Source organism: Sus scrofa, chromosome 9, assembly GCF_054392235.1.
Source record: "Sus scrofa isolate SSC_HxYL_T2T_F1_AM1 chromosome 9, Sscrofa_HxYL_maternal_Yorkshire_Landrace_v2.0, whole genome shotgun sequence".
NCBI classification, from domain to species: domain Eukaryota; kingdom Metazoa; phylum Chordata; class Mammalia; order Artiodactyla; family Suidae; genus Sus; species Sus scrofa.
Window position 1 is genome coordinate 47914034 of NC_139391.1, and position 16044 is coordinate 47930077.

The 16044-nt window shown below is 51.4% G+C and overlaps 1 protein-coding gene across 6 annotated transcripts in view; it reads left to right on the plus strand.

Moving 5' to 3' along the window:
• Positions 1-16044, plus strand: part of GRIK4 (glutamate ionotropic receptor kainate type subunit 4) — a 459028-nt gene that overhangs the window by 141410 nt on the left and 301574 nt on the right. For 5 of the 6 annotated variants that reach the window (XM_084976373.1, XM_021062991.2, XM_021062992.2 and 2 more), the window contains one exon: positions 217-348. In XM_084976373.1, coding sequence (XP_084832499.1) covers positions 267-348 — 82 coding nt within the window. In that variant the 5' untranslated portion in view covers positions 217-266. Of the gene's footprint in view, positions 1-216; positions 349-16044 lie in introns of those variants that run through there. The other variant, XM_084976375.1, reaches the window with a different exon arrangement.

Genomic DNA, 16044 nt, shown 5'->3' on the forward strand with positions numbered 1-16044 from the left:
CTCGGAACCTGAGGCTTCCGTGAGCCTGGGCAGAGGGAGGAAAGACACCTGGAGCCCGCCTGAAGCTCTCCAAACTGGCACAGTCGTTGGTGGAGGGAGTGCTGGCCCGCCCCACACTGGCTGTCCAGGTGGTGGCTTGGCCACTGGGCTGGAGGGGTGGCCGCTCTAGCAGGGACACAGGACTTGGACTCACGTGCTTCCTTCCCTCTCCCGCAGAGTTATGTCATGCCCAGACCAGCAGAGGGCTCCATGAGGATTTATAGAAGATGCCCCGCGTCTCGGCGCCTTTGGTGCTGCTTCCTGCGTGGCTCGTGATGGTCGCCTGCAGTCCGCACTCCCTGAGAATCGGTAAGCGTGGCGCTCAGCTCTGAGCAGTGCCGCTCCTGTACTCCAGGTGTGTGCAGTGGCTGTCTGGCCCTGCACTCTGCCCTCCCCGAGTCTGGCTGGGGCAGGGGTGCTGGTGGTGAGGCAGCTGTTGACAGGTTCACAGCTCTGATCTGCTCAACCTGCCCAGCTCCCCTTGGAGGGGAATAGAGATGCTGCTGAGTGCCTGCTGCAGTCTATGATGGACTTGGCGGGTCAGAACTGAGGGCGAAGGAGGCTGGGAATGGCTGTGGGGTTTCCCAATCCAGGGCTGGAGAGCAGAGCAGAGACCATCTCTTCTCTCCTCTGATCAATCCAAGAAGGCTTCCGGGAGGGTGCATTTGGGCGAAGTGTTCTTAGTGCCCCTGGCCCGGCTGCTTGGCAGGGCCCTTGTCTTGGTGTCGGCTCGTGCTGGCCCGGTTCTGGGGAGGAAAGGCAGGGGCTGTTCAGGGACGTGTGTCCTCCTCCTGGTCCCTCCCTGGTCCTTGCTGCCATGGAGTGCACATTCTAGGTGTGTGCAGGGAGTTCCTTGGTGGTCAGGACGCAGTGCTTTTACCACAGATGTGGGCAGCACTGCTGCTGCCTGTCCCATCAACAGCCCTATGCCTGGTGGGAGGCTTGGCACTTCTCGGGTCCAGGAATACCTGGGAAATCAAGTGTCTCCCCTCTTCCAACACCTCCAAGACCCAAAGCAACTCATTAACTTCAGGCGGGAGCACTGTTGATCCAGGTCCTGGAGACACAGCCCCAGGCACAGAGACAAGAAGGTTCAGTTCAGCAGGCGCTGTGTGGTTGTCTGATGGCCTAGGACAGACGTGGGGCGCTAGCAATCAGGAGTGTCTGCGTGTGTATGGGGAAGGGGGTCAATGTGGACAGATGGGGTGGGGAGGTGTCGCAGCAGTGAGGAATCCAGGCAGGTGTGTGGGTTGCAACAAGACCTGTTGAACAGCAAGAACCCCTGGGCAAGGCTAGGCACCACCCTAGAGACACTCGAACATTAGACAGGTTATCCACATAGGTGCCCGCCTGAGGCTCCTCTGCCCAGACTGGGATGGGGAGGAAGAAAGTGGGTACTATGAGTAAGGCAGGATCCTGGACCCTAAACTTGAAAGGGTGAGAAGCCGATTTAGGATGAAGATCACGATGCAGAAATCCCAGGGACTTGGCTTAAAGCTCATGATTCCTCCACTTGCAATCAGAACTGGTTCCAAGGTCTCAGAGGTGGGCATGGTAGTGGTGGCGGTCAGGAGGCCCTGGCAAGGCCCGGTATCATGGGCCAGAGGCAAGCTGCAGCTCCCTGAGTTGCTCCCATGCCACCTTGTGGGCACATGGGCAAGTTTCTCCACGCATGTGCAAGGACCGCTGATTGGAATCAGAAACGAGGACCAGTGACTCAGTCCTTCCTCTCACCCTGCCCTCGGCTCATCACTCTGCATACTTGAAAAAAGGAATTAAAAACAAAATCTTCCTTCCCTCTTCCCCATTCCCTTCTACTGAAACTTCAAAACCTAATTTAATTCTGCTTAGCAGCAATGCAAAACTGTTCATATCCTTAAGATGCTTAATTTATAAGATGCCTCCAGTTATTCCACATTTGCTCTGAGCTTTTCTCCTCCTCTAAATGAGTGGATAAAGCGGTAACCCATCAATTTCCATTTGTCACTAATGGGAAGCGGAAAGGGATTGAGCTGGAATCGGCAGCACCTCGCGGCCTCAGCTCTCCTGACACTTGTTACCCGGGAGGGAAGCAGAAAGTGGAACTGACAGATCCCTCTCTGGTCTGCTAGGTGACAGCAGAGGGCTTCAAAGGGACCCTCATGCTCCCATCCCTACGCTTGGAGCAATGCTTGTCCCATGTCGTCAGCTCCGCTGGCGCTCAGTTCTGGTTCAGGCCAGGCCATTTCCAACTGATTTCCAGCCAGGGGCCCTGCTGGCTGGCAAGGTCAGAGAGGAAAGTCAAGAAAAATCCAAACAGCCGTGCTAGGACTTGTTTTCCTCTCTCCTTGGTTATCCTGGGAGCCAGGAGCTTTATGGATGGAGAGGTGCTAATTACATGGACTCCAGAGGGGATCCGGAGTAGGGCAGGAATGGGAGGAGAAGTAGGTCAAGAAAACACAAGTAGCTGTGCTTAGCGGCAGACAGTCTTCCGCACAGACAGGCTGGACCAGTGCTGATGGTGCTGGGTCCCCCAAGTCCTCCAGAGGCTCCCAAGAGAGGGAGGGGCTGCTGCTCCATCCCCCTTCCCAGGAGTCACTGTTCCCCACGCTGGCTTTTGCTGGGATTCCTCCCAAACCCCCAGCCTTAGATCAGAGGGCTGTGAGATCGAGGCTGCAGGAGGGGACCAGGAATCTGGGAGATAAATTGCCCGCCTGCTCCACCCCCAGCCCTGCTTGTCTACTGGTGACAATATGGATGTTTGTGAAAAGGCAGCGAGCCCATTACCCTGCCTTGGGACTGCTGTTTTTCATTCAAGTGAGGCACAGGGCGGGAGACACAGCCAAATTGTCTGTTACCGTGTCCGGTGTTTACCCCCTGAATGAGGTTTTGGGTAAGAGAAAGGGATTTTATTTATGACAGTGAAGCTGCCTGCATAAATTCCCCAAACTCCCACACATATGTCAGCCCCCTTCAGTCATCTATCTTTGGAAAATGTCTTTTGATTTTGCTTCTGTCCCTCTGGGTCCTCTGAGTGATGACTGTGGGAGCCACAAGTTAATAAATGCCCTGAGAAGACCGTCCCCCCCGCCCCCGTCTCTACAGCCCTCCTTGACTTAAAGGGCGCATCATCCTATCTTAGAGCCATAAAAGATTCTAAGGATCCCATTTTCCAACCTGCTTATCTCACAGATGAGGAGGGAGGCCCAAAGCGGGCAGTGATACAGCCCTAGAGGCCGGTCTCCTTGACTTCTCTTGCAGGGCCCTCTCCACTGCCCACCCACGGGCACCCTTAGCCACTGAGGAAGCAGAGACACACTCACAAGTAGGTGCAGGTCGTCGTTTCTTAGTTTTCTCTCATCCCATTTCTGACATCGGCAAGTGTTACCCTTGTCCTGGTAACACAGTAAGTATTTGTCAGCTGAGTGAATACGGGGCTTGCCAGCCTGCCTCCTGTTATTGCTTCCCTGGTCCCTTATTTCAGACACACTCACCATTAACCAAATATACTGGAGTTCTCGCCATGGCTCAGTGGTAACCAACCTGACTAGTATCCGTGAGGATGCGGCTTTGATCCCTGGCCTCGCTCAGTGGGTTAAGGGCCGGCCTTGCCATGAGCTGTGGCGTAGGTCACAGATCCTGAGTTACCACGGCTGTGGTGTAGGCCACGGCTGCAGCTCCGATTCAACCCCTAGCCTGGGAACCTCCATATGCCGCGGGTGTGGCCCTAAAAGGCAATATATATATATAATCTCTCGAATATAGGGAGGTTTACTCTGGGCTTTTCCCCTCCCTCTCTTGTGCCTCCACAGTGCGTCCTCCCATTCTGTCTTCTCTGTCAGGAAAACAACTTCAACTTCTCCCTCTCCCTCTTTCTCCCCTCCCTCCCCCGCTTCTCCTGCTCCGGCTCCCCCTCCATCGCCACCATCACCGGCTTAAAGAGCTCTTCCTCCGCGTAGTTCTGTCCCAGTATTACCCTGTTCCTCCCAGGGGCAGATCATCTTTCCTCAACCATTCTCCTGTCCCCCTGTGCCTGCTCTTACTGGGTAGAGCTCTAATTATTATGGCATTTCCCCACCAGACTCCGAACTCCGAGGGAGGCTGACCACCCAACACAGGTCCTGACACTTGACGTAGGCAGGTGTATCACACAGGCCCAGTGAGTGGGTGGGTGGATGAGTCCATGGCCCTTGCAAGACATGGTTTCCCAAGAACACGTTTGGTATCGATCGTTGTAAGTTTCTTCGGGTCTTACCTCTGCTTAAAGAGGTGGACTTTTTGGAGGAAGTCAAAGAAAACGGAGAAAGAGAAAATGTCCATCTATCTGTCTTACTTAAATGAAGGAAGAACAGGAGTTTCCATTGTGGCTTATAGGATTAAGAACCTGCCGAATATCCGTGAGCATGCGGGTTCGATCCCTGGCCTCGCTCAGTGGGTTAAGGATCTGGCGTTGCTGTGGGCTGTGATGTAGGTTGCAGAAGCAGCTAGGATCCTGTGTTGCTGTGGCTGTGGTGTAGGCCAGCGGCCGCAGCTCCAATTTGACCCCTAGCCTGGGAACCTCCATATGCCATGGGTGCGGCCCTGAAGAAAAAAATAAGAGAGAGAGAGAGAGACAGAGAGAGAGGCTGGAGGTCCTGATTGGGTTCTAACACAAGTTTGAGCTATAATGGTAAAAACATCCATTCATCTGATCAACAAGTATTTATTGAGTGCTGTGCCAAGCACCAAGGATATGGTGCTAAAAAATAATAACCCCCATAATAATTCCCACGTGGAAAGGCCTCACTCGCTGCCAGGCACTGGGGTAGCTATTTCACATATTTCAAATAGTTCTTCACATCAGAATTAATGATCCGATGTTATAGATGAAGAAACAGAGCCTCAGGGAGTTTAACTCGCCTAAGGTCACCCAGAGACTGCAATTGGAAGCTGTCTGTCTCTAAAGCTTCTCTCTCTGCTTTGCTTTCTTGCAGCTGTGCACCCCTGGAGACCTTCGGGTGTCTCCCAGCAGTCACATTAAATATATTGTGGTCTATCTGGTTGAGGAGTTCAGAAATGGACTCATGACTACTTTATAGTCTCCTGCTCTTTTTTGATTCTGTTCCTCCCATCCAGTGATCTGAGGGCACAGAGTCCATTTGACAGATGAGCAGACTGAGGCCCAGGGATGCAGAGGCTCACTCAGGGTGGCACTGAGTCCTGCTCAGTGTGGGTGGCACTAGACACATCAGGGGGTTATTGTAGCAATTGGATTTCTTTCTTGTTTAAGGTTTCCCCGGGAGGTGTAGCAGCAAGAGCTTGGGTTTATGTGACACTCTGTCTTACTAGGACCCCAAGCACTTTACAACTCCCATTTTTTAGCGAGTTGGTTTCCCCCAATGAGCTCCAAGTCCTGCAGAGAGAGCGTTAAACATAGAGCATTCAGATGTTAGGAAGATGAAGATAATAAGAGAATTGGGAGAGGGAAGGGGGGAGAATTAAAAACACCGATTTTCTTAGCCTGTTTTGCTGTGTATTAAATATAACAGACCTGCAGAGATCCAGACAGGCCGACGGAATTCTGTGCCTTGCAGAGGACTCACTGTGGGATTTTTCAAGTAGTGGGCTCCCTTTCAGAATGTGACCACGTGATGCTGTCACGTGATGTGATTTATGAAATTTTGATCAGCGTGTAACTCTTCATCTCTTTGCCAAATGGAGTCACCCGTAGAAGCAATTGGTCTTTCACATTAGTGACAAATAGAAATTGATGACTTTCTCTTTCATCTATCATCTAGAGAGGGATCCGTCTACAAAGCTTTCTGGGACACAACCCCTTCCCCCGCTGAACACCTTAGGGGATCAGTATCTTTCTTGATATGTCTGTATTCCTGGGTCTAGCACCATGCTTGGTCCATAAGAGATACTTAGCAGTTGTTTGCTAGATGAATTATCTAAGGATAAGTTTTGAATCATGAACCGACCTGTCAGTTTTCAAATTTCTCTTCTCCCAGATATTGTTCAGTGCTGAAAAATGCCAACCAATTTTATTTAACATTAAGGGTACAAAATGTGTATTTAGGAGAGTGAGTATTTTGCTGCCAGCAGGCTGTGAGGGTGTCCCCCTGCATGTGTGCCTGCTCGAGGCTGTCTCTCCTTCCTGGCCTCCCCTACCCGCGCCCACCACCACCACATCCTCAAAGGGATGAAGGAGGCTTGGCTGCAGTTAGGACAACATCCAGGCCAGTGGGCTCAGCCGGCACAGTTGTCATCCGTCTTTCGCTCTGGCTGATCTTCTGCCAGGAGCACCACACCAGATACCTTAGGGTGTTTACTCTCTCTCTTCACCCTTCCAGGACCTATTTGTGAACTACAGTCTCAGGCCATGGTCTCTGTGCTGAGAAATGAGGGATGAGTGAGGCCTAGATGCTCCATTTTACAGATAAGAAAAACCAGGGTCCCAGGAAGTTGAAAGGAATTGGCAGAGGCCACTGCGGCAGTGCCAGGACTCCTGACTCCCCAGCTGCCGAGTGACACAGTTTACGGTGTATAATGTGTTGTGACGCATGTTAATTCAGTTTTCCCCACAACCTTCGAGGCAGGTAGAAGTAAAGGCATCTCGCGGAAGAGGAGCCTGAGGCTCCGGGTTTGTGACTCGCCCAAGCTGACATGGGAGGGAGCAGCAGCCTCAGAGGGAAGAGAGGAAGGGACAGCTCCCAGGCGGGAACAGAGGGGGTCTGTTGAGTCAATTCAGAGGACAGCTGAGGTGGTGGAGTTCTGAATAGCCTGTTAGCAGTACATTTTTTTTTTATTACTCAATGAATTTCATTGCATTTATAGTTGTACAGCAATCATCACAACCCAATTTTATAGCATGTCCATCCCCAAATGCCAGCCCATCCCCCCACCCCCAAACCTGTCTCCTTTAGAAACCATAAGTTTTTCAAAGTCTGTGAGTCAGTGTCTGTTCTGCAAAGAAGTTCATTGTGTCCTTTTTTTTCAGATTCCACATGTAGGCGATAGCATATGATGTTGGTGTCTCGCTGTCTGACTGACTTCACTCAGCATGATAATATCTCAGTCCATCCATGTTGCTGCAAATGCTGTTATTTCTTTCCTTTTAATGGCTGAGTAATATTCCATTGTGTATATATACCACATTTTCCTTATCCATTCCTATGTCGATGTGGCAGTACATTCTTTTTTTTTTCTTCCTTTTTTTAGGGCCTCACCTGCAGCATATGGAGGTTCCCAGGCTAGGGGTCCAATCGGAGCTACAGCTGCCGACCTACACCACAGCCACAGCAATGCCAGATCCGAGCCACGTCTGTGACCTACACCACAGCTCACGGCAACGATGGATCCTTAACCCACTGAGCAAAGCCAGGGATCAAACCCACAACCTAGTTGGATTCATTTCCACTGCCATGATGGGAACTCCAATGTGTCAATACATCCTTGATAGGGGAGAACTAAAGCTACTAAGGGCCAGCAGTGTGACTCCCAGGACCTCACCAAATCAGACCAAGCTAAAGAGAACAGGCAAATAAAAACAGGAAACACTATGTTTTCTTAAACATAAATGTCATGATGAATCCGTGGGAGGAAGCTGGGAAAGTCCCCCCCGGTAGCAGGGGTACTGGAGAGAAGGGAGGGGGCTGTTGGCTGCACTAAAAATCCTAGATAGTGGAGGTGATTTCCAAATAATTTTGGTACGTGGCTGCCTGTGTTCATTTGTGCTAGAATGCCCGCTTTCCCTGGGCTCTCATTTTGCCCCTCCTCACGTGTGATGACCCCACAGTATCTGCTGCCCTGCTGGGCCAAGCCCTGCCTGGCGGAGATGCACATGGTTTGGAAGAACAGGCATGGCCATATTTTGTCAGAATTTCAAAAACCTGTCTCCCGTTCTGCAGAGTGGTTTGCAGAAGTCTTAGGGTAGGGAGTGAGTCATCAGCAAGCTCTATTTTTTTCTTTTTTCTTTTTGGCCATGCCCAGAGAATGCAGAAGTTCCTGGGCCGGGGATCAAAGCTAAGCCACATCAGTAACCCAAGTCACAGTAGCAACAATGCCAAATCCTTAACCCACTGAGCCACCAGGGAACTCATATTTTGGGGGGGGCTGGCTTATGACAGGGGGAGGTGGAAATGATGGAGAAAGATTTGGCTTTGATGTAAAAAAATATTTATCTGATGGATGGAATGAGCTAGCCTGGAAACCAAGATCCCCACAGCTGGTGGTGGCCACAGATAGGCTGGACAGGGATGTCCGCATCCCTGGGGGAGGGGTTGGACCTGTTACCTCTAGGACCCCTTTCAAGCCAGGAACCTGTGCTAGAATACTTTAGCCTTTGGTCTGTTCTCATATCATTAAGGAGACATCCCGTTATCATTGTGTTCTCATTAAGCACCGTTAATGAGAGCTTAGAATGGAGACGGCCATCTGCCTGATTTAAGCCATGACCCCATTCTGCGCCAGTTGCTTAAGCTGGATAAGACCTGAAGCCCCACTGATTCCTCTTACTCTGTTGGTGTAGACCTGTCTGGGTGTTTCTTCTTTCCCTGTGGCTACTGCTGGAGGAGTCAGAGAAGCACAGGCAGTGACAGAGGATGTTGCCAGCTCTCAGCTGAGTGTCTGAGTGTCTGAGTGTGTGTGTGTGTGTGTGTGTGCGCGTGCGCGCGCCTGAGTGGGTGGGCAGCACACGTGCGCCTGGGCAGAGCCTGCATATCCCACTCACAGCCTTGCAGCTCGGCTTCAGGCAAGGGGGTGGCCGCATTGAGCTCTCCCTGTTCAGGGTGAGGGGCACAACGTTCCAGATCGGCTTGACGGGGGCAGGCCCTTGGCTGCTGGGAGCACGGGGCACAGGAGGTCACAGACAGCTGTCAGGCCGCCCAGCAGCCTCTCTCTGTCTTTTTGGTGTTTTTCTTCCCATCGAGCTGAGTTAGGGTCCTGGGCTGGTGAGGTCCCTTAAGCCCACATCCATGAGGACTGTGGTGCAAAGAAGGGAGCCAGCTCATCCAATCCAGGCTCAGCAGGTGCTTGTGGGGCCTGCCTGGTCCCCTGGCTGGGAGGCAGTGCCTCCAGACCAGACTTTCGAGGAAAGCCAACGTAACCGGGGGTGGGTGGCCACCTGGGGCAGCCCACGAGAGGGACCCTCCCTCCCTCCTGTCTTCCCCTCTTCCCTCAGCCCCTTCCACCCTGACTGGCCCAGGGGCTTGCCGTGGCTGTTCCAAGCTGATGGGGGTCTAGAGAGCAAGGGGACACCACAGAGCCTGGCATGTTCTGAGCAGCTCTGGAGTTGGTGCTGGAAGGTGCCAGCATAGCATAGAGGTGGTTGCCAGAGCCTGCGCTCTAATCAGACTACCTGGGTTTGAATCTGAGCTCCACCCTTTATGAGGAACTTAATTTCTTGAACAGGAACTTAATTTCTCAGAGCTTCAATTTCTTGACCTATAACATGGACGGCAGTAGTGGCTGCCTCATGTTTTTATGCAAATTCAATGAGTCACTACCTAGAAAGCACTTAGAATGCTGTCAGGCCTGTAGCAAGTGCTGTCAAAATGACACCGGCTCTTGGGAACGGCACTGGCCCGAGTGGGCCAGCCTGTCTCCGTCTCTTAGTCTTCCCCAGCCTAGAGCACCTTCTCTACCCCTCCACCTAATGCGGTCTCTTCCCTTCTTCTCAACTCTGCTTTAAATTCACCTCCTTCTAAGAGTGGAGCATCCCCACCTGGTTTGGAAAGCTCTCACTTCTGGAATTCTCAGCACGCAAGAGGTACACATGCTGGTCCAGTCGCACGGGTTGCACACTGTCTTATTGGCCCGGACCTGCCTGCTTTCACAAATGTTTTAAAAATTTGAGTTCCATCAGCCCCATAGGGCTAAGAGCATCCTGAGAGATTGGACACTATCTTCTCTTCCTTCTCAGTGTCCTGAGCTTTTCGCCCTGGGGTCACGGTTCCTGGTACCAGCTAGTGGGTCTGAATGGTCTCCCATCTTAAAAACCTCCCATAGTCCCCCACATCCTTCTTCAGCTAACCCCCTGTTTCTCTCCTTCCCATTGCAGAGAATTTCAGCAAAAGAATTCTTTTTCAAAGCTGTCTCCATTTCCTCTCCTCTCTTACCTTATCTGTGGGACTCCCTCCCATCAAGTTCACCCCCACCACAGTGGCCGCATGGCCAAATCCTACCGTCTCTCCCCAGGTCTCATTTCACCAGCAGCATTTGACTGTTGTCTTTCACTCCCTCTTTCTTGAAATGCCTCTTTTTCTTGGCTTCTGGGTCACCCTCCACCTTGGTTCTTGCCCTTCCTGGCTGGCTCTCGGTCTCCTTTGCTGCCTCCTCCTCATATCTCTGCCCTCTGAGGACAGATGTGCCCCAGGTTCTGTCCTTAGACCTCTTCTCTCTCCACCCAATCCCTAGTGACCTCATCCAGTTTCATGGCTTTTGGTGCTGATGACTCTCCAATCTCATCTCCAACTCTGACCTCCCCCCATAGCGCCAGACTGATGTGCTTACTATCCTCCCCTCTTGGATGTCTAAGAGAAACTCAAAGTGGACATGTCCAAAGTTGAGCTGCTGATATTCCCCTAGAAGCCTGCTTCTCCTCCCGCCTCCCCCGTTTCATAAGCGGCAATGCCATTCTGTCTATTCGGACTTAGAGCCCGCTTCTTGGAGTCGTGCTTGACCTCATCATTCTTGACATCCCCTATCTTCCCAATGAGCAAGTCCTGGTTGCTCTGTCTTCCAAGTATACCCAGAACCCAGGCACATCTTGCCACCTGGGCTGTGGCTTTCCTGCTCCAAAGCAGTATTCTTCCCCCTGCCCCACCCCGCCCCCGGATTACTGCGGGGCTGTCCTACAGGTTTCTCTGCTTCTCTCTTGCCCCGTCGCTTTTGTTTCTCAAAGTGGCAGCAAGGGTGATTCCTTTCGAATGGAAGCTGGACCACACTGACCCTCTGCTCAGCTCCTCCAATGCCTTCTTAGATCAGAGAGTCCTTACAGCATCCCACAGGGCCTCATACCTTCTCCTGTTACTTTTTTTCTCATCTCTTACCACTCTGCCTCTCACTCACTCCACCCCTGCCCCTGCTTCCTTGGTGTTCTAGATGTCTGCATAATTTACTCCCTTACATCCAGCAGGTCATGCCCTGCCCTCTCATTTCTCTCTCTCTCTTCCTTGCTTTGCTTTTTCTAGCACTTGTCACCCTCTGGTGACAAGTGGTCATATTGGTTTATTGTCTGAGTCTTCCCATCAGGCAGAGCCCTTTGTTTTATTCTCTGCTGTTTCCCTAGCACATAAAGCAATGCCTGGTATACAGAAGGTGCTCACTAAATGCCTACTGAATGAGTGAATGATGCAGACCCAAAGGAGGTCTCAAAGGAGCTTCCAACTTGAAAGCTCTTGGAAGGCAGAGACAATTATGGTCTCTCTTGAGACAACAAGCAGTTCTTCACAAGTGTTCCTGGCCAAGGACAGTGCAGTGGCCCTGCTGGCTCCCTGTCCCCACGTTCTCCGGTCCCTGCAGCAAACTCTAGGTCCTGGAGCTAATCTTGATCCCATGCCGAGGAAGTCCACACCAGCCGCTTAATGATTCAGCATCGACATGGGTCTTGGCTGCTGGTCTTTGTCCCTCAGATCCAAACACCAAGCTGTTGACTTAGAATCTTCCCTGACCTTGGTGGCCACTACAGTGCTCGTTTCTGTCTTGTCATCAAGTCTGAAACCTCTTTGATATTCTGACTGTGCCCAAGCTCCCCTGGGACTCTGGTCAGGCCTTAGCTTGTCTCAGTCTTCCCAGAGCCTAGAGACTTGAATCTGGACCCAGCCTCACAGCTGGGACGCTGCCACCTGCTACCAGCTCTTCCCTGAAGCTTCCAGTGTTGGCCAGGGTACCGCGGACTTCGCCAGTGCCATACTCTGCCTGTCTGCTTGTATGTAGATTTACAAATCTTGATGATTGAAGGGACCCCGATGTGACCCATCCCGCTTTTGAATAGTTCCGTCCATTGGTTTTCTTGTCCATTGAGCCAAAATCTGTCTCTCTGTCCCTTCCACCTGCTGTCCCAGCACTGCCCATCCCTCTGACGGCACAGAGGGATGGGCAGTGAACCAGTGCTTTTCCCTCTGACGGCATCTCTGAGATCAGAAGCCCTGTCATCTCCTAGCCCCTAGTGTCTTCTTTCTTTCAGAGATTTATCATTAGTACCTCTGACTCTTCCTTCCTTCTCAGCTTTCAGATTCCCTTTGTCATCCTGGTCACCCTCCTCCAAACAGGTTTTCCCCTTTCTCCTTCCTAGGTAGGATGTGGTCCCCAAATCAGAGGCAGGCACTCCCCTCATCTGTTTCCATCTGCTGTGGGCATCTCTCCAGCCTGATGGGATCTGGTCTCCAGGCTCAGAGCCCCTAGTTGGACCCATGCCCATGGAGCCCCGGCTGACTGGTCTTCTGGTTAAAAAAAGCCCATCTCTGTCTCCACCTATGCCTGTGAAATGCACACGCCCTCCCCCCCAACCCCATCCCCGCCCGCGGCTGTCTTTGCTCTCAGTCCTGGAGTCAGTGCTGCCTTTGAAAGCCGGTGGCAGGTTGCCCCAGAGTGTGAAGATATCTGTTAAGGAGCCCGACGCTGGGAGGTTCCCTAGGTTGTGTCACCCCTGTGGCTTCTTCCAAGATGTGCTTTCCGATCCTTTATAGTACATGGTCTTTCAAGCAGGGAGTGACACAGGCAGGGGAGGGAATGCCACTTTGCTGGCAACACTCATAAATTTCCCCCAGTGGCAGGGATCTAACAACATGAGACTTTGAGCTTTCAGCTCACAGATGAAAGAACAGGGATTTTCCCGAGATGACAGAGAAGGAAAGCAGATACAGCCCTGGGGGCCTCGGCAGGAAGCTCTGCTAAGGACTTGCTCCAAAGAGACGCCAGCCACAGCCTGGATGGGTGCAGAGTGGCCGTGGGTGGTCCCACACCTCTGGGCAGTTACCCGGAGGCCCTCCGGCCAGTGGCCAGGGGAGGGGAGAATTTTCTGATGGCATCTGTAGGGAGTTCTCCCTGCTCTTCCTGAAGCCCTCGGGGTTTCTGAACCCAAAGGGACCTTTACCTTGAGCGGTGATTGAATGCCAGTTTTTCCTTTAGAGCCAGTTGGGAAAACCTTGTGTGCTAGAGGACGTAAGCTGTGGAATGGGAATAAGCGGATTTGGTGGAGACGAAATAGAATGCAAGTCTCAGTATCTGTGGCTCGCCCCCATTGGAGCTCCCCCTGTATTTAATCAACTTCTTCCTCATCTGCCCAGAAATGATGTTGCAGAGAGCAATGCTGGTCTCTGGGCAGGGCCACCCTCTTGGGGGGTGAGTGGGGGCTGTTGCTCTTGGCTTGTGGTTACAGCCTGGGGGGGCTTCCTTTTGGTTCTTGATTGAAGCCTATCTTACCATGAAACCATGAGGATGGTCCCCTGGGGGAGCTTGGAGTTCACATTCAAGTCTTCGTATTCTAGGCATCAGGGAACAAGGCAGCCTTGGAGTCAAAATCCATGGGTATGACTCTCCCTTACCAGCCATGTTCCTTTAGGCAAATTACTCAACCTTTCTCATGCTCAGTTTCCCATCTGCAAGCTGGAGATAACATTCTACCACAGGAGGCTATCATATTAAATTAAGAGAAGATATGCAAAGTGCCATACGTAATGTGCAGCATCTAGTAATATTTAATAAATATTAGTTCCCTTTCTTTTGTTTCTTTAGAATGGGGTGGGCTTTGTTGACACACAAACTTGGAAATGATTTACAGTTTCAGCTTGTGACCTTGGGCAAGTTCTTTGGCCTCTGTTTTCTACTATAAAATAGGGATAATGATACCCTATATATGGAGGTTTATGTGTGATAATATATGCAAAATGGCTAGCACAGGGCCTGATAATTAGTAGGAGGTCAATAAATAGTATCCTACCATGATTATTATTACTAGAATTTTCAGCTGCTGCCATAACAAATCACCCCAGACTTAGTGCTTTAAACCAGACAAATTTATTAATTTACAGTCAGAAGTCCAAAAGGAGTCTTGCTGAGCTAAAACTAAGATGTCAGCAGAGCTATGATCCTTTCTGGAGGCCCTAAGGGAGAATCAGTTTCTTGATCCTTTTGGTTGTTGGCAGAATTCAGTTCCTTGCAGTCCTAAAATCAAGGTTCTTGTTTTACTGCTGGCCGTCAGCTGAGGCTGTTCGCAGCTTCTAGAGTCCGCTGCATCCCTTGGCTCCTGGTCCCCGTCTGCCCTCAAAGCTCAGTGTCAAATCATTCTCACATCACAGTTCCCTGACCTCAGCCAGGAGAGGTTCTCTGATTTGGGGAACTCATGAGATGATGTTGAGCCTGCCAGGATAAGCCAGGATAATCTCCCCATCTCGGGGTCTGAAACTTTAATCACATCTGCAAAGTCTATTTTGCCATGAAAGGTGACATATTGGCAGGCTCCAGGGACAAAGATGTGGATGTCTTTGGGGACCATTATTCTGTTCCTCTGTTTGGATGGCTTCCAAGAAAGGAGTCTGAGCCTCTTAAAAGCCTTCTCCTGAGCAGTGCCCTGGGCAGGGGACCGTGCATGCTCGTGGAAACTGGCCCCTATCCAGTCCTTGACCCGACTGCCTGACTCCTGTTACACACGGTTAAGCCTTTGGCAGGGAAACTGGACAGCCCAGAGCACTGAAGCCAATGTATGTCCTCGATGGGTAGAGGGAGCCCAATGGGATGGCCACGTGACTGTGACTGAGGTTGTGCCCTGGGAGAGAGAGAGCTGGGAAGGGACTGCATAACGGGAAGTACTTCATCACGCTGATTTAATGTGTTGGGTTCTAAAGGAGTAACCTACAAGCAGAATGTTATCTGTGGCCGTGTCACGTGGGCTCTGCTGGGCTTGGTTTGGAGTGATGTGTTTATTTCCTGCCATGGGGCCTGGAAAGAATAATGTCCCCTCAGAGTCCCAGCATTCCGTCTCTTACTTGGCCTGTCATCCTTCCAGAAAGGGATGGATCCTCTTGGGTTTGAGACAAGCATGGGAGAGAGGAAGGGACTGCTGTGAGCAAGGAACTAGGAGATCTGGGCTCTAAGCCTGGCCCAACGTGCTCCTCTGTCCCCTGGTACTTATTTAATGCTAACAGAGCCCTGCAGTGGGCCAAATTCTGTGGGAAGTACTGGGGACAGGATATTTTGTTGTTCTGATGTGAAAAGGTAAGACTCAGACACGGAGGAACTCCAGGCAGCACAGGAGGCATTGCGTGCAACAGGCCAGCTCCAGGGTTAAGCAGTGGTGACTGTGGTCCAGGGGCTGGGGGGCGCATTGGCACTTTGGGCTTCTTTGGATCTTCATGCTATATCGCCTGTTTCCATCTAATGAAAGGGCGAGGGGCCGTCACGTTCAAGGGTGAAATCACAGGATAGGGAATGACCTTCATGTGTGCTGAGCACCTAACATGTGCCCATCACCATCTATAATTTACATCATTTAATTTTTGTAACAACCTCCAGAGTTAGGTTTGATAATGTCTGGTATGAAGTTATAGAAACAGAGGCTTGGGGAGACTGAGGTCACCCATGGGGAACATGGAAGACCCTGGATTTGAACTCAAGCCTGTACCCCGTCTGTCGGCCACACTAGGCACCTCCCATTCTTGCCCCTGCTGTGCTTCCCTCCGTGGAGCCCCCGGGAGGCGTGGGGAGAAAGTGGGCATGAAGGAGGCTACCCAAGAACCTGGAACACTTCGATTTCTTTCGCGAACAGAAGGCAGACACTGCCCCTGAGCCCTTCTTGTTGCCCCCTGCCCTTGCAGGTTTCCTTTGCAGACGTTTGAGAGAGAGAGAAATTAACTTAAAATTGAACCACAGGAGTAGCGCTGAAGGCACCTTTAGGCTAAAAATAAGAGCAGAGGCTGCGCCGCTCGGAGGGGACAAATCTGCTTGCTGCCTTTATTTATAGCGGCTTATTTATTAGATTCCAAATGATGTTTAACCAGGAATCATATGGCAGTGATCTTTGATTACTTATGCGGCTAATGGCGG